General features: G+C 39.4%; 1 protein-coding gene across 1 annotated transcript in view; it reads right to left on the bottom strand.

The window, feature by feature from the left end:
• Nucleotides 1–18,376, bottom strand: part of RYK (receptor like tyrosine kinase) — a 94,152-nt gene that overhangs the window by 48,366 nt on the left and 27,410 nt on the right. Inside the window, exons 3-4 of the mRNA XM_044912562.1 lie at nucleotides 12,505–12,626; nucleotides 1,193–1,292 (exon numbers count right to left, since the gene is read on the bottom strand). Coding sequence (XP_044768497.1) covers nucleotides 1,193–1,292; nucleotides 12,505–12,626 — 222 coding nt within the window. The remainder of the gene's footprint in view (nucleotides 1–1,192; nucleotides 1,293–12,504; nucleotides 12,627–18,376) is intronic.

The raw sequence follows: 18,376 nt of genomic DNA, 5'->3' as shown, positions 1-18,376 counted from the left end.
ATCTTTCAGTTTAAGATTCTTTTTCTACAAATTTAGAGTATCATTCTATCATCTGTATGAGCATATGAAAAATATGGGCATTTCTGAATTTCTTTACTGCCCCATAAAAATGAGCAAGCCTTCCTATGCCTTCTTAAAGCTTAATGTATGTCACTAATAACAACAGATGAGACTGCCAAAAAGAGTTCCATGATACTGCTATATTGTGGAAAGTACACGGCTTACACTTTAAGTTTTAAAAAGTTCGCTTCGCTTTTCTTAAAATCTCACATCTTCAGGAGCCCTTCTCAAAAGGCTGGCTCAACAGTAGTTAAACTGGGTATATATGACACTTAAATCATTTAGTCAGACATGTATTACATGACTATCCTGTGCAGACGCAGTGCTAGGCACCAAGGGCAGACGGCTGAAAAAGACAGCTCCTGCCCTCAGGGTAGCCACAGGCCAGCAAGGAGAGACAAGCACAAAGAATTACAAGACAATGTGATCAGTTCAAAAACAGTCAAATTACAAGATCCTACAGAGTATGAAGAACAGAAGAAAGAGTTAAGACCTGGGGGGAGAAAAGGAAGCAGAAAAAGGACAGTGGAGATTTTGAGTCTTGAAGAATATTTAGTATGAATGACAGTTTAATAAGCAGAAAAGAGGAAAAGGGGTTTCCAAATACACAGACAGGCACATGCAAAGGCAAGGACGTCAAAACTGCACGTAGTACGGTGCCACTGGAATGCTGGGGCAAAATGCAGCAACAGGGCCAGACAGGCAGGTAGGGGCAGAGGATACACAACAGCATAATGGTGGGAGAGTCTGCAATGTACTCAGTTGATGGGGGTAGTGGGCCCTGATAGGACTGATGTCATTTGGTCAGATATGAGTGTTCAGTGATGATCCAGGCCACGGTGTGGGAATTTAGTCCAAGAGGAACAAGACCAGACACAGGAGGAGGCCAAGGCCAGCAATGCAGAAAAGGAGACAAGGAAGAAGTGAGCACAGACAGTTCTGGAAGGGATGGAAAAGAGGGAATGGTTTAAAATACAGTGCAAATAATCAGGATTTTCAAAAATTACTTTTCAAAGTACTTATACATCTTAAGCCTATCAAGTAAGATATACTACGCATCAATTATTAAACTGTTCTTCTTGGGATATGGGGGACACAACTGAAAACAGTATGTTAACTCTTTCAGACTCACCTGATAAAGTGCGTGGAACTTCCCCCTGAGCAGAAATGTTGACCTGGGGCATGTCCATAGCCACAAAATTGTCTACTTGGAATCCCAGCTTATATTCAACCTGTAAAATGTAGAAACAAACAAACTGAATCTGTGGTAACAGAAAGGACACTAACAGTTTGACTTCAATGATTAGCTCATGAACTAGTAAATGCATGAGTCTTTCAAATGTACAAATAACCTAGCTATAACAAAATCCAACTTGTCATAAACAGTCCTAGGAATTTTCAACTGGATAAAAAGTCAACCCAGTAAGCCACCCTCTATTCCATGTCTAGAACAGTACTACAACTCTCCTGTAAAATCTTCATTCTAGGATTCAGAAATCTTGCTGAGGACTACACAGCCACTGACAGAAAGGCCCTGAAGAGACAGATATGAAGAGCCACGTTGTTGAGATGTGTAATTTACAGACCACTGACTAGTAACCAATATCTTCTCTGATTGATAAATGCCAGGCTCTGAGGGCTTCCATGTGGCTGGTGGATGAAGGTCTGCTCTGCAGATCCACTCACTCCACAAGCAGATTACAAAGCGTATCTCAAGAATATCTCTAGTCTAGCTTTCACCATAAAGAAAGTTTATGTTTGGAAGCCCATCTAATCTTGAATCTATTTCTCAAGTAATTCAGAATCCAGAAAGGAAAAGAGGTAATTATGAAGATATCATTGGAACACCAATAACAACTATCAATATCTGGCCTACATAGGTGGCTTAACATAACCAAATAGCATCTGGGGCGCTTGGGTGGCTCAGTCGGTTAAGCATCTGCCTTCGGCTCAGGTCATGATCTCAGGGTCCTGGGGTCGAGCCCCCCATCGGACTCCTTGCTCAGTGGGGAGCCTGCTTCTCCCTCTGCCTCTGCCTGCAGTTACCCCTGCTTGTGCCCTCTCTCGCAAATAAATAAATAAAATCTTAAAAACAAAACAAAAACAAAAACCAACCAGCATCAACAAATACAGCCCTATTGCTAAACTGATGGTCATGGAAGGAACAGCTCAAACTGCAAAACAACAGCTGAAATTCGGAACAGCTGCCACCTTCAAGACCTTTAATGAGGCCTTACATTTCACGTTACTCTTTGTACACCCCGCTGGGGTCTTGGTAAGAATGGTACTCCTCTCCCATTCAGTGGTCACAAGGGTGGTTTTGGTGAAGAGCTAGAACTGGCAAGAGCCAAGGAGCAATGGGTTGGGAAAAGAGTGGTAGGAACAGGTTTAGGAAACCATTCTTTAAGAAACTTAACGAGGAAAAAAGGAACCAGGTTGGGGGGCGGGGTGTGTGTGTGTGTGTACTGATTCTGAGGTTTTTCTTTCTTTAATGAGAGGTATTACAATGTGTTTATATGCTAATGAAAAAAGCCAATGAAACGGGACATAATAAAGATGAAAAGAAATAGGAAGAGAGTATCATCCTAACTTATAAGGAAAGGGATTGGCTGGGGCAAATCTGTCTACGCATGGATAAGAAGCGTTCATGCCAATGAATTTAACTCCCCCTATGAGTGGGTCTCTTTTCACACTTTCATACTTGAATGCCCCTGAACACTGTAGGGGTATACAAATATCAAACTATTACTTTGCAGTTAAGATACACATACAAACAATTGTTAAAGGCTATATCTGGTAAGTGCCATGTTCACAGCAAAGAAAATGTTCTTGCTGCTGCGTATCCGGGACTTACTGGTACCTTGAGCTAGTCAGTGTTCACGCTTACCTTAGCACGCCACAATACTGTCACTGCCACCAGGGGGTGCTAGAGAGCCAGCTACACCCTGGCTGCATTTGGGCCAAGAAGGAGCAGGCTTTCCAACAATACTAAGGGAATGCACTGGCTATATCCCTATATCCATGCTATCTTTGAACAGGACAATACATGAAGGGCAAGTGCACAAAAGAAATAAAGCAAGAACTGGACTGGAACCATGAGGTTCTGTGACCCTTACTTTTCTGAGTTTCAGTTTTTGTAAAATGAGGCTACTACAACACATTATGAGGATCAAATAGGATAATTAATACAACACGCTCTCAGGCTGGCATAGGTCCGCCCGATAAATGCAGACCCCAGTGGCATCAGCAGTCATTCCAGAGTAGCTACCTTACTGCCCCACTTCCCCACAAGCACAGCTTACTACTGACCCCAGAGATTCTGACACAAACTCCTGTGCTCTGCCAAGAACATTGCTGCAGCTCTTCTGTTCTGTCTTCCATCTTGGGACCCCCACTATTCTAAAACTGCCTCCTACACTCTTAGGCTTTTCACAATTGTCTTCCCCACCTTCTCCCGCAACCTGACTTTCCTCAGAAGTCATCTCTTCCCCTATCATTCAATTCTTACAACACTTGACCCTCAGGGCCAAGACAGTATTCTTTTAGGATCATTAGGTTCTTTCTAGACATTCTTCCCTCATGCAAAATCCCCTATATCCTGAAGTTCACAAATTCTACTCAAGATGGCTATTCCTCATACCATCAACATCAACAACAGACAAAAACTTTGCAGAGGCCTTGGCCCTTGGCTCACTTCGTCTCCTGCCATCTTCCTGGTGGCTCCAATATTAAGTATTCAGCATTGCTACATAATAAAGAATTAATCCAGAACCACAACAAATGCACAAATCCCACCCAATCAAAGATCCCATCACTATTTCTGATTCCTACAAAACCAGTTGTCTCCACCACTCTGATTCAGCCAACATTTATGAAGCACATCTGTAAGCCAAGGGCTGTGCTCAGAGCTGAATGCAATGGCCAATTCAGCTATTTCCCTCCTCTCCAGCCCAGACAATGACTTGGTTTCACTTCCCAGAGCTTGTGCTCCAAAGATGACTTACCGACACAGTCATATTGGCACCCTCATACCTCAGAGGGCCACACCAGCACCCTGACAATCTCTAACTCTACTGCTGCCCAGCACTGCTAGAGGGAATCATATCCCCAGAGAGAAGGGTGCTTCTACACAAAGATGACCCTCCAGGCTCAGAGCAGGCCCTTAATCCTGTCAGCAAGCCCTTCTTCACAACTCCTCTCCCTCCCTAGTCTACTCATTGCAATGTCACAGGACCTCACCACTTCACCACCTGATGCCCTTACTACTTCCTCACTCTTCAGACAATGTCGTCATCTCCTTCAGATAACCCACAGGAACCTCCTTTCTGTCATTCTTATCAGCACCAGAGAGATCTGTTAGAGTACTCAACTTCTGTACTCCAGTCCCAAGGAGAGATATATCCTCCTCTCTAAATAATGAACTCTCTTCTAGTATGTTAGGTTCTAGTCCATTTCACCACTGATAGAATCTCGTATCATCCACTTGTCTCTCACTCTCTTATACCTTCAAGCTCTCCCATATGCCCAATTACCTACTAGATATATATATATATATTATAATCTTATCGCTCTCAAACTTAACAGATTCAAAGCCAAATGTATGTTTCCCCACATTTGCTGTCTCTTTTATTCTAGGTCTCAGTTATTATAAGCAGAGGCACAGCTAACCAAGGACCAGAACTTCTAGGAAAGCAGAGAATGGCAAACGGGGTCAAAGGCCCTAACGGCACTGCAGAGGGCAGGGGACAAGATTAGCACCCGAGTACCTCAGAGAGGCGAGGAGGAGGGAAATGAGCTCGTGAGTGGAGCTGGGTAGAAGATTTGCGAAGGCTGACCCTTTGGCTAGAAAAGTAGCCTGGAGGAACAAGGAGTATAAAGCACAGAAGCCTGCCCCTCTGCTGGCTCCCTTTTTGAGGGACTATCTAAACATGCCAGGCATTCACAAGGCAGTTCTCTTCTCTCTCTGAAATCCATAGGATATTAATTTTTTAGACTGCAGTTTCTGGGGTTAGAGAACAAACTGCCAATTATCACTGTCCAATTTTCTTTACTTTGCCATGTATCGATCTATGTGGATTCTCACTTGCCCATGATCCTTTGAAGAAACAGATCCGTTCTAAAGCTAACATTCATAATCTACTGGAACAAAGGAAATCTAAACAGCAGTTGTTTATCAGAAAAAAGAGTGAGCCAAAATGTTTCAGAAAAGAAGCTAGAGAAAATGTAAATATTTGAATAAGCTAAAAAATAAACATTTTTGGTAATCTTCCCTTACTTGGAAACAAATGGCAATTGCAAATAGGCAGCTGATGAGTAAAGCCATTTCCTTCTGGAACACAGTACAGATTTAACGTGAATATATTTGCCTATAGCCGTATATAGCCTTTTAATTTCTCTGAATTTACCAGAAGTGCTGCCTTTTTCACAGAAATCCCACTCTGCAGGAGATACTGCCGGCTGGCCTGGGGCTGCTGTAGGAACTCTGGACAAGTTCCCTGCAGACTCTCCTGACAAGGATGAAGATTTCCTGAAACCAGAGAACAGCTACAGAGTGGATGTGAGTTGGGGGAGTATTCTGCTATATTTTGGTATATTTTTGCCTTCCAGCTGCCTAAAACGTCTACTGACACTTAACAGATGCAGTGGCATGCTTTTTTCCCATATATTAGTGAATGTTCTGGAATACAGAAGAAACTGTTAAAACCACCTAGTAGTCTTTGCTTTTTTTGACCATGTGGTCTTGTGAAAGAGAAGAAATACCAGAGTTCTCATCCCACCTGCAAATGCAATTAACCAATGGTATTTAACCACCACTCACTAAGGCTATGTGACACAAATGTCAAGAATAAGATACAGCTTCAGCCTCTGAGAAGACCACAGTCGGTCTGGCAGACAAAACAACCACCAGGTAAACACTGAAAAGCAACACTATTAGCAAAAGCTTTGATGTGTGAAAACTAATGTTAAAATATCTACAGTGTGAACGGATATGTCAAGGAGAGCCTGGAGATATTTGGAAGCAAATATTTTACCTCCTGGCACACCTTAAAAAGCAAGAACTGAGAACTTCTGATAAAGTGTTAGAGCTTAGGACCTGTGGCCTTCCTCCAGAAATTTCATGATTGTATCCCTAGAGCCAACATGATCAGGTGAAGAACCCTCTGTGTCTTCTCAGGTGAAGAAGCCACATCTCTCTTACCCCCTTGTGTGACCTTCCCATTTCAAGTCACCTCTATCTCCTCTGTCTTCTGCTTCTACTACCTTAAGCAAGTCCCTTCCCAAATCTGGGTCTTATTTTTTTTTCTCATAATAACTGATCAATAAACCAAACTGTAACCATATAATGTATTTTTCAGTGATTTGAAAGAAAAAACATTCAACTCTATATGCAGTGACAGAGAAACTTTACCAGGATATGTTGTTCAGTGCTCTGCAAACTGCAGAAAGTATGCAGTATGTTACTTGTTAAAATATATATATATATATATATACACACACACGCGCGCGCACATACACACACACAAAGATGCTTATCTGTGTACCGACTACCTTTAGAATGGGAGACAGGAATCACATAATAGTGGTTGCCAATGGAAGGGCAACTTGGTGTCTAGATTGGTTGGGGATGGACTAGCAAACTATAGAGGACTTATTTTTCACTGTATACCCCTTATGCCTTTTGAATTTTGTACCATATGCATACATTATTACTCAAAAGATAAATTTTTAAAATAAACAAAGTTTAATTACTCAACTGTGCCAAAATTACCAAAGAGATTATGACATAAAACTGGAATTAGGGGTTGCAATGTGGCCAGAGCCTGAAACTGGATTAACACAAACATATTCCTTAGATTTTTATTATAAAATATTTTAAGGTAGAAGATGATTACTTGCCCCTAAATTCTAAATCCTGTTACAGATGAACTTGCGAAATTAGTTTAGCTATATATTCAATCTATGAATTCCATTCATGTCTTCAAATTTGTAACTTCAATCACAGTGAAATACCTGACAAATCCCAGGTGGACAACTGTGTCAAGTGTACCCAGCCTATGTTTCACACTTCTAGAAATAGGAAATTCACCATTCCTAATACATTCCAACCTTAAAAAGCTCTAACCACTAAGAAGATCCCTGTTTGTTGAGCTGTGCTCTGTGGCTTCTACCTGTGCATCTCTTCTGTGGTCAGTAAAAGAGCACCTGTAACTAAGTACCAGGTGCTATATACCAGGAACAGGGAACACAGAGACAGATGAAAAGGAGTTCCTCCTTTGAAGTGCTTTGCATCTAGGAGGGAGATAGAAAAGAAGATCAACCATTACAATATTCTTAGAGTATGACAAGGGCTATGAGAGAGGAAAGAGAAGGGTGCCATGGTGCAGAAAGGAGCACTTGACATAGCCAACAGAGAGGTGACACCAGGTCTGAGATTTATGAGATGAACAGGAGTTCAAGAGATAAAGAATGGGGAAAGGGCATTTCTAGCAGTGCAAACAGCAGCAATGTAACAGAGTCCACAGCATTCAAAACATTGCAAAACAAAATGGCACTAAACAACTAGCTGAAGAGGAAGTAGAAAAGAAAGGCAGAAACAAGATCATAAAGGCTTCCTAGGAAATCAGAACTTTATTCTGGTGGCAACTGAGAGCTCTGGAGTAGTTTTGGGGGGCAGAGGGTGGGGGGTGAGGTGCGGCAGCAGTGCAGCAAGAAGTCAGTCCAGAGGCAAGGAGACCAGTTAGAAAACTATTTCCATATCTCGTTAAGAAACAATGAAGGCCCAAACTACAGATGGGACATCAGGTCCAGAAAGAGGTAGGAGATGAATTTAAGGTATAATTATGAGAGATAATCAACTGGACTTGGTAGGTGTAGGAGAAGAAGTATAGCCCCCCCTCTAGGATTCTGGCTAGATGTGTAAATAGGTGGTGATGCCCTCCAACAAGTCAGGGAACTTCTTTCTGCCTTACCAGGAATATCATACCAGCAATAGTAGCTCAAATGTGCACTAAGGATGGTATTTAAAACCTGCCACAGAAGTAGTTTAGAAATTATTCATTAAGAATTTAGAAGGACCATAGAGCTATACCAGGGCGCCTCCTGACCCACGCTGTGCCTAGGCCAGTACAAGTACATATATTCATCTGAACCCTTTCAAATATGTATATTCATCTGAACCCTTTCTTCTCTCTACTCTCCTCCACTCCAACTTCCTCCTGTGGCAGGCTCCTAAAATTCCTCAGACATCCACTATCAGCAATATCAGATCCCTGAAACTCACTCCAAATAAAAACATCCAATGTATGTGTATTTTTAAAAAGGAAAGGTTAAGAGAAGGTTGAATTCTGTTCAATTACAACTGCCACATGCCACACTGCCTTTTTATTCACAAGTCACTATCCATATAATTGCCCAGGAACCATTTGCATGATGTATCATTATTTTTTCCTAAGTGGGCCCAGAAATAATCACACCCTATTCAAGGTCAACAGAATAGCAGATTCTCTATTTCATTAGATTTTTCACTACTTCAAAATATATGTGTTATTGTGTTTTTATATTCATCAGCATTAAAAGTAGGAAAAGTAACAAAGGATTAAGTATCAATTTTTTGGAGAATATAAGAAGCTTCTCTGCCTGAAAGATGTTCACAGAAACACTGGATCTCAGAGTAGCAAGGGAACTTAAAATTCAAGACCAGCTACTCCACAAATGCTTGAATTCCCATTCCTTCTACAATACTCCCACCTAATATTTACCGAATGTGGATCTGACCTCTTCCAGTGAGAGGGAACATACGAATCTCTTCGACAGCACTGGCTAAAAAGTGAAAACTAATTCTAAACACAGATGCAGAAACTAGCAGTTGAAAGCATGATAAAGAATGGAATTTTTAAAATATAATTTCACAAAATCTCCCCACAATTACTTACTCATTATAGAGGAGAAAACTTCACAGTGGAGGAACCTAGTGAACTGAGTGAGCAGAGATCACCAGTAATGGGATAAGTTGATATCATGTGCACTGTGAAGGACAGCTTTTTTGTGGTGTTACTAGCAAAGAGACATTACTGAATCTAATCATGAGGAAACCTCAGACAACTCAAATTGAGGGACACTGTGTTTCAAAAATATCAAGGTCAAGACACACGAAAAAAGGCCAAAGAAATGTTCCAGATTAATAATAGAGGACTAAAGGTACATCAACCAACTGCATGCATGATCCTGAATCAAATAAAAAAAGACCTATAAAGAACATCATCAGAATAACTGATGAAATGTGAATACTATACATTAGATAATAGTATTGTATCAATGTTAAGTTTCCTGATTTTGATCACTGTACTCTGGTTATGTGAAGAATGCCCTTATTCTGAGAACATATAAATTGATGTACTTAAGGCTAAAGGGACAGGATGCTTGCAATTCATTTCATACAGTTCAAGAAAAAAAGTGTGTGTGCCTGAGGGTGGGGAGAAAGAATGAATGATAAAGTAAGCAAATGAAGCAAACCAGTAATAATCAGTGAATCTGGGTAAACGATTTAGGAGAATTCTTTGTACTATTCTTGTAATTTTTATGTTGGAACTTACATCAAAATTAAAAGGTACCCCCACCCCTAAATAATGTCACATAATGTTATATAAGAATACTGGAAAATGTGTTAGCGCAGTTTCTTTGAAGAGTTCAGGTGCCTACTCATTGAAACTGACATATCTCAGATTAAAATGTCTCATGTGAACCTTTTCTGAATTATCTGTATCTTTTGGCACTTCAGCATATCCAGGTTACCATTTACTAAATGTTCTTAATTGTTTCACATGAATTTTCTCTCTTGACCTCTGTTTTTGCAGTTTTTACCCTAAAGATGAATCCACCACTAAAAAAGCAGGCCCATATTTGGATACCCCAAGGCAACAATGTTGGATAGTTGAGGTGCTCCAGACAAGGCACATATGTTTTACCCAGAATCCAAGCTAAGTCAACTTTAATCGCATTACTGCAGCTATATTTTAATGCCTGTATGTATATGTGTGTATAATGTTTCTGTAATGTATGCTTGAGTATATATATATATATATAGCTGATCCTTGAATAACACCGGTTTGAACTGCACAGGTCCATTTACATGGATTTTTTTTTTTTATAGTGTAATACCGTAAATGGATTTTCACTTCCTTATGATTTTCTTAACATTTTCTTTTCTCTAGCTTACTTTATTGTAAGAATTACAGTATATAATAACATATAAAATATGTGTTATTTGACCATTAGTGATTAAGTGTGGGGGAGTCAAAAGTTATACATGAATTTTCGACTACAAGGGGGCATCAGTATCCCATAACCCCCACGTTATTCAAGGATCAACCGTAATAATAATATGAATATATGGGTAGTTATATAATCATTTTTACTCATCTGATTAGCAAACAACTATACTTAAAATATTTAGTGTTAATAAGTGAATTGAAGGGTGCCTGGGTGGCTCAGTTGGTTAAGCAACTGCCTTCGGCTCAGGTCATGATCCTGGAGTCCCGGGATCGAGTCCCGCATCGGGCTCCCTGCTCAGCAGGGAGTCTGCCTCTCTCTCTGACCCTCCCCCCTCTCATGCTCTCTCATTCTCTCTCTCAAATAAATAAATTAAAAAAAAAATCTTTAAAAAAAAAAAGTAAGTGAATTGAAGAAATAAGCACCCCTATTCACTTGGCAAGGAACGCTGGTTCATTGCTACCATCTTGGGAGAGGGAAGGGAGAAATAATTTGGCAATATCAACCAAAATTTTAAACATGCACACTCTGACCCTGCCATTTCACTACTTGGTGATAACTTACTACTCAAAAATAATTCCACAAGTGCACAAAAATTTCTCAATGCATGTATACAGACACACATATATACCTATATATACATACGCATACATACATACATATATCCAGGTACACATTTGCACACATATTTTTTCTGTTTCTATATTCATCAATAACAAAGGTAGAAACATCAACAAAAGATGAACTACCAACTGTTTTCCCTATCCCTGTGCCATGGATTTTGCCTGCCAGATGAACTGAAGGAAACTCTAACAGTGAAAGGAAGCGTTGTTTGAAAGCGAAATGCTATCAAAAATCCATGAGTCAGTGAGGCCCTTAAGAAATAATCATATATCCATATAATATCATACTATAAGGCCATTAAAGAGAATGAGTTAAATCTACAAGTAGAGAAATGGGAAGATGCCAAAATACAGTATTAGTAAGGGGAAAAATGTTGTACAATATAGGTATGATAAAATCCCCTTTTTGTTTAAAAAGATTTTTAAAAAATGAGTTTGAAGTATACCAAACTATAAACAATGATTACTTTGGGGTATAGATCTACAAAGTCTCAATAGTTGTAAAAACAATTCTATTAATACTCGAATTTTCCTAATATTCTTTACTGTTTTCTAAGTAGATAAAAAGATCTTGTTAAAGTCATCAAATTTAAACGACTTTGCCACAAATGTCAGGACAGACACCACTTTATAATACTTAAAAAAAAAAACTCGAAGAGATTTTAGTAGCAAAACTATTTTTATTTCCCAAATAAAATCCTATTGTTTATTATAATGCTAATAAAAGAAATTAAAGTTGATTGGAGGAGGTGGGCTCTACCCTCAGCCCCCATTCTTTGACCTATGAGAAAACTTATGTTCACGGAGTCAGTCAGAGAAAATGTGAAGAATTTAGCAACAAGTAAGCCAGGCAAAAGGTCCCTTACTGTTAAAGGAGCTTAGCCTCAGCACACATGGGTGCCTGCATCTGTTGTATCCCACTTTTACCATTTCTCTATAAATGGCAGACCTGTATCCGTTATATCAAACATGTCCAAAACACCTATCTCACTTCCCCATCTTCTACCGTTATCAGTTCACAGTAACAGCAGTCATTAGCAGGTCCAACTGTTCCCTCTTCAAACTAGATCTGCATCCCTCCTTGAAAAGCCTGAAAGGATGTAAGTGTTCTGTCATTAGCTAGTCACATAAATGATGGCTACCTTCATTTTAAAGGACCTGAGAAAGTCTAACAGAATAGGCTAAAGAGGGGCACCTGGGTGGCTCAGTCAGGTAAGCATCTGCCTTTGGCTCAGGTCATGATCCCAGGATCCTGGGATCGAGCCCCACATCAGGCTCCCTGCTCAGTGGGGAGTCTGCTTGTCCCTCTCCTGCCACTCCCCCTGCTGTGCTCTCTCTCTCTGCCAAATAAATAAATAAAATCTTTAACAAAGAAAAAAAAAGAACAGGCTAAAGATTTAAAACATAAATCTGAAAAGACCCAGTACTGCCACAGCCCACCACCCACAGACCCTTTTATACAGACGGCAGCCCATCCCTCAGATACAGCCCTTGCAATGGCCTCTGGGCCTGAGTGGTCCTGTCCTGGCATCTCTGGTTGACACTCTCTTACCTTGGACTTTGCATGCCAAGTGAAGTGCAGGAAATTTGTCTCACTGGGTACTAACAGGTTAAAGGATAGAGCATAGTGACTAATAAGGTCATTTCTCACATAATAAAGTTCTGCATCAAGACCTAGGGGAAAAAAAAAGAGAAAAAAAGAATTAAACACCTAAAATGCACTCAAAATCATTAACCATCAGTATTTCAAATACTAATAAGAATGAAAATAATATGGATGTACAAATGTACATCATAAATGTCTCTTACATATGCTGTCTAATGAAGCAGGTAGGACACTGGGCTTCATTATCATCAATAAAGAAGAACCTGGGACTCAAAACAATTAAGTAAATATCCAACTAAACACAGGTGTGCTAGATCCAGAACTCTGGGAGCCACTGTCTTCTGAGGATGAACGTGACTTCCTTTTGGACACAGTCCTTCTCAGAGTAATGCCTACAAACGACAGTCCCTTCTCCCACCAAAACTGATGGAGATTTAGGAAAAGAGATTCAGGATAGAAGGGAGAAAGACATGTAGTTTTGTAAAAACATTAGTTTGAGCCAAGGCCTCAAGACCCCAGCTAGAGATGACCTCCCCTTCCTCACGGGCAAAGACATCCTGGCCACTTGCTCTGACAGCATTTACCATCATACACTCACACTAGTAGCCACATCAACACATGTCCTCTCCCCTACCTTAGACAACAAGGTGGAGAACACCAGATTTCTCCTCATATTCTCAGGACACTTCTCTGCACAAAGCAGATGCTCAGGAAACACCTGTTAAACAAGTCAGTTCTGCAGATAAAGCAGAAATAACTGAGACATCTGAGAAATGCTGGAGAAGCAACTCCCAAATTTCACTCACTCCCATACACCTTTTCCATCAGGGCCACATGCAACCTCCAACACATACCACATTCTCCAATTCTGTCATCCCCCTTCGTCCTACCTGTATTTAACATTTTTCTTTAAAATCGATTAAATTTTTTAAAACAAAAAAAAATTTTTTTTTAAAGATTTTATTTATTTATTTGAGAGAGAGAGAATGAGAGAGAGCACATGAGGGGGGGAGGGTCAGAGGGAGAAGCAGACTCCCTGCTGAGCAGGGAGCCCAATGTGGGACTCGATCCGGGGACTCCAGGATCATGACCTGAGCCGAAGGCAGTCGCTTAACCAACTGAGCCACCCAGGCACCCTTTAAAACAAAAATTTTAAAGGCAAAATTTAATCACTCTCTTCAGTGGAAAATTAGTAATTATTGTGAAAAAATACAAGGTAGCAAAAAAAAAATCACTTAAAAGGAAAGCAAAATATTACTAAATTCTAGCTGAACACTGGTGCCTAGCAAGGCAGTGAGTGAGCTTGAGTCCATCTCACTACTTACAAAAAGGGAGGGAGGGTATTAGCAAGTATTTGAAATAAGTAAAGAATCAAATAGAGGCTTTCTCAATCCAAAAGAACTGAATGACTAAAAGCAGGGTTACTTTCTCTCAATTGATTTGCTGTTATTTAAAGCTGTGTCTAGGTCCCTCTAGTAATGCATGACATATATATTCCACACACTGGAGGCAAAGGGTACAGGGGAGATCAACCAAAATGTAAATCTCATTAGTGAATCTATACTGTGAGCCTGAAACCTTATGGTATGCAGAGGTCAAGATGGAGATCTCACAATCATAGTTGGAAACTAATATTATTTCAGAAAACAAAGGATCAAAACAGATAAAAACTTAGTGTGGATATTCTGTCACCAGCTGGACTCCAAAACCTGGTAAAAGTAAAGGGAGAAAAATCTTGACCCTTATTTTACATATCACACAAAAACTGATTTGGGATAGATTAAAAACCTAAATGTAAAAAAATAACAGTATAAAGCTTCTAGAAGAAAATGTAGTGAGTAACTTCACAACCTAGGGTAAATAAAGATTTCTTGGACTGGTCACACAAAACATGAACCAAAAGAGAAAAAAACAGATGAACTGGTCATCATCAAAATTAAAAGCTTCTGCTCCTCAAAAGACATTGTTAGGAAAATGAAGTTCAAGTCAAAAACTAGGAGAAAAGATTCACAGCACGACTTTCTTAAAAAAAGGACTTGTTTCTAGATTATATAAAGATCTCCTACAAACTAAAAAGAGATAATACAATTAAATAAATTGGGCAAAAGATGTGAACATACCTCTCATAAGAAAACATATAAAAATGGAAAATAATCATATGAAAAGGTGCCAAACATCATTAATCATCAGAGAAATACAAATTAAAACAACAATGAGATATCATTTACACCTATAAGAATTACTGAAGGTTGGCAAACATGTTGGAGCAATTGTGTCTCTCACACATTCCTGGGAGTATGAAAATGTTAAATTACTTTGGAAAACTGGCAGTTTTGTATAAAGTTAACATACACATACCCTATGAACCCGTAGTTCCATTCCTAGGTCATTACCCAAAAGAAATGAAAACATATGTCCACAAAAAAATTTATATATGAATGTTGATAGCACTTTTATTCAGAAGAGCCAAAGCTGGAAATAATACAAACGTGCATCACCAGATGAATTAACAACCAATTGTGGTATATTCATATAATAGAATACTATTCAGCAATGAAAATAAACTGTTGAGACTTTGTAACAAAAGGGATGAATCTCGCAGACTCTGTGAGCAAAAGAAGCTATACATGAAAGACTACACACTATATAATTTCATTTATATAAAATTCTAAAGCAGACAGAACTAATTTATGGTGATAGAAATCAGATCAGTGTGGTTGCCTAGGAAAGGGGGTGGGAGAGAGATTGGTGAACTGATTGCAAAGGGGCACCAGGGAACTTCCGGGTAATAAAAATGTTCTTATCTAACTGGGGTAGTGTTTACATAGGTGTATGCATTTCTCAAAATCCAATCAACTGTACATTTAAAATTTGCACATTTCATTATGTGTAAAGTTAACCTAAAATTTTCAAAAGAGAAAGAAAAAAGTCAACAGGTTTTACCTCTTTTTTCTAATCTCAGAAAGCTTGCATACCATACTATGTCACTAGCACTAAGATAAAAAGCTTTAGAAAAAAATAATCTTAAGTGATCAACAACTTCCAACATTTAACAACCGAATTTAAACTTAAAACATCTTTCACAGGGAAATAAAGAACTTTGTTCCTAATAAATAACAGTTATAATGCTATTACTGGTAGTAGTAGTAATAATAGTAATAATAATAATGTATAAATATTTGTTTTCCAGGCACAGTTCTAAGTATCAAAAACCTCTATGGGTTCTGTAAATTCAACTCCCTATAAAGCCAGATGAAAAAGAGCTATAAAAGCAGGAAAGAAATAAAAAACAAAAAAGCAAACACATCCTCAAGCCAAGCATGCAGTCTTTAATAATTTGTGATTTTAGTCCTACTAAAAATTCTGAGTTCTTACCTCTCATGAGACTGAGGGATATGGTTAATTCCTGTTCCAAAATCCTAGGGACATCTGTTCTCCCCAAATTGCTCAAGGTCTCTCCAGTTCTACCAATTAAAACTCTAGATAGAAACCAAGGTTCCTAACTAGAAAACATTCTCTTTGAAGACACCAGAGCAATTTCTCCACAACACTCCAACAGAAGGTTGAATAAAAATTGGAGTCTGCTAACTTTCTCAAGCTTCTAAAACCTCTTTGGACCTCAACTTATGCTGGCATGCTTATTACCCTGTTCATCCATGACCCCCTCTCTTCAATGACTCTTTTCTATACTGTCATCCCCTAAAACCACTGTGACTCACCAACTTCTTCCCCTTGAAGCACAGCTGGCCCTGTAGAGCCTTGAAGGACCCATTCTCCCACCCTCAATGGGCATTGCCCTGAATCTCTATAAGCACTTCAGATGATTACTTAAGTATACTTATCAAAAGTCCTGTTTCCTTTCAGATATATACCATCAAACTATGCCACCTTCTAGTCTTCCCAGTATTTTAGCTACCTCATTCGTTGAGGACTCTGGAACCAGTTTATTTATTTTTTCTAAAGATTTTATTTGACAGAGAGACACAGCAAGAGAGGGAATACAAGCAAGGGGAGTGGGAGAGGGAGAAGCAGGCTTCCTGCTGAGCAGGGACCCGATGCAGGGCTCGATCCCAGGACCCTGGGGTCATGACCCAAGCTGAAGGCAGACGTTTAACGACTGAGCCACCCAGGCGCCCCTGGAACCAGTTTATAAAATTTCTATACATACTTATTCTCTGACTTGTTATGGCAGGTTCCCAATGTCCTTGAGACCAATGCACTCTTCAACTTGTCCTTCAATGTTCCTTTTGTTCCTCAACTCCCAACAACCTTCACCTATACCAAAGCAACCCATTTCTATGGATACTAGCAATATGTAAATTGCTCTACCTACAAAATCATGAGTTGTAATATCTCAATAACTAGTAGCTCTTCAGCTCCTTCCCTTTATTGTTACAACAGCTGTTTTCTGGGCTAATAAGCTCTCCAGTATCCAAAATCTCCTTGTTTCTCCCATTTTATTATACCAATCACTTCCTCATTTTCTTCTCACTGCCCTCAACCCCAATTACTTCAATTATTTTCTTCCTAGTACCCTCAACTTTCTCCCACCAGCCTGTGTAAGACATACATACCCAACCCTAGAAAACGACCCGTCTTGAACTGACTTGACTCCCCCACCCTCTGTCTTCTCTGGTGCTATAACTGAATGCTGCATAATCCTGGATGAAGCCATTCCCATAAATGAGAGTCACTACAAAACTATGCCTTCTCCCCTCAACAAATAAATTAATATCCATAAACTGCTATTTTGTTCTCTCATTCATCTATTCTCCCCCGGACAAAATGACAAGACGGAAAAACTCACCTCAAAAAAAAAAAAGAATAAGAGGCAGTACCGACTGCCAGGGACCTAATCAATACAGACATTAGTAAGATGTAGGAACTAGAGTTCAGAATGATGATTATAAAGATACTATCTGGGCTTGAAAAAAGCACAGAAGATACTACAGAATCCCTTTCTGGAGAAATAAAAGAACTAAAATCTAACCAAGTGGAAATCAAAAAGGCTATTAATGAGGTGCAGTCAAAAATGGAGGCTCTAACTGCTAGGATAAATGAGGCAGAAGAGAGAATTAGTGATATAGAAGACCAAAGGATGGAGAATAAAGAAGCTTAGAAAAAGAGAGATAAACAACTACTGGATCACAAGGGGAGAATTCGACAGATGCGTGATACCATAAAGTGAAACATCAGAATTGGGATCCCAGAAGAAGAAAGACAGAGAGAGGCAGAAGGTATATTGGAGCAAATTACAGCAAAGAACTTCCTTAATTTGGGGAAGGAAACAGGCATCAAAAGAACCCCCTCTCTGTGCCCGGAAGACACAGAGAACCCCCCTCAAAATCAATAAAAATAGGTCAATACTCTGACATCTAATAGTAAAACTCGCAAGTCTCAGAGACAAAGAGAAAATCCTGTAAGCAGCTCGGGACAAGAGGTCTGTAACCTACAATGGTAGAAACATTAGATTGGCAGCAGACCTGTCCACAGAGACCTGGCAGGCCAGAAAGGACTGGCATGATATATTCAGGGCACTAAATGAGAAAAATATGCAGCCAAGAATATTATATCCAGCTAGGCTGTCACTGAAAATAGAAGGAGAGATAAAAAGCTTCCAGGACAAACAAAAACTAAAAGAATTTGCGAACATGAAACCAGCCCTACAAGAAATATTGAAAGGGGTCCTCTAAACAAAGAAAGAGCCTAAAAGTAACATAGACCAGAAAGGAACAGAGACAATACACAGTAACAGTCACCTTACAGACAATACAATGGCACTAAATTTGTATTTTTCAATAATTACCCTGAATGTAAA

This window comes from Neomonachus schauinslandi, chromosome 1 (genome assembly GCF_002201575.2).
Source record: "Neomonachus schauinslandi chromosome 1, ASM220157v2, whole genome shotgun sequence".
Lineage (NCBI taxonomy): Eukaryota > Metazoa > Chordata > Mammalia > Carnivora > Phocidae > Neomonachus > Neomonachus schauinslandi.
Note: the sequence above shows the minus strand (reverse complement) of the source record. Positions and strands in the feature narration are given on the sequence as shown.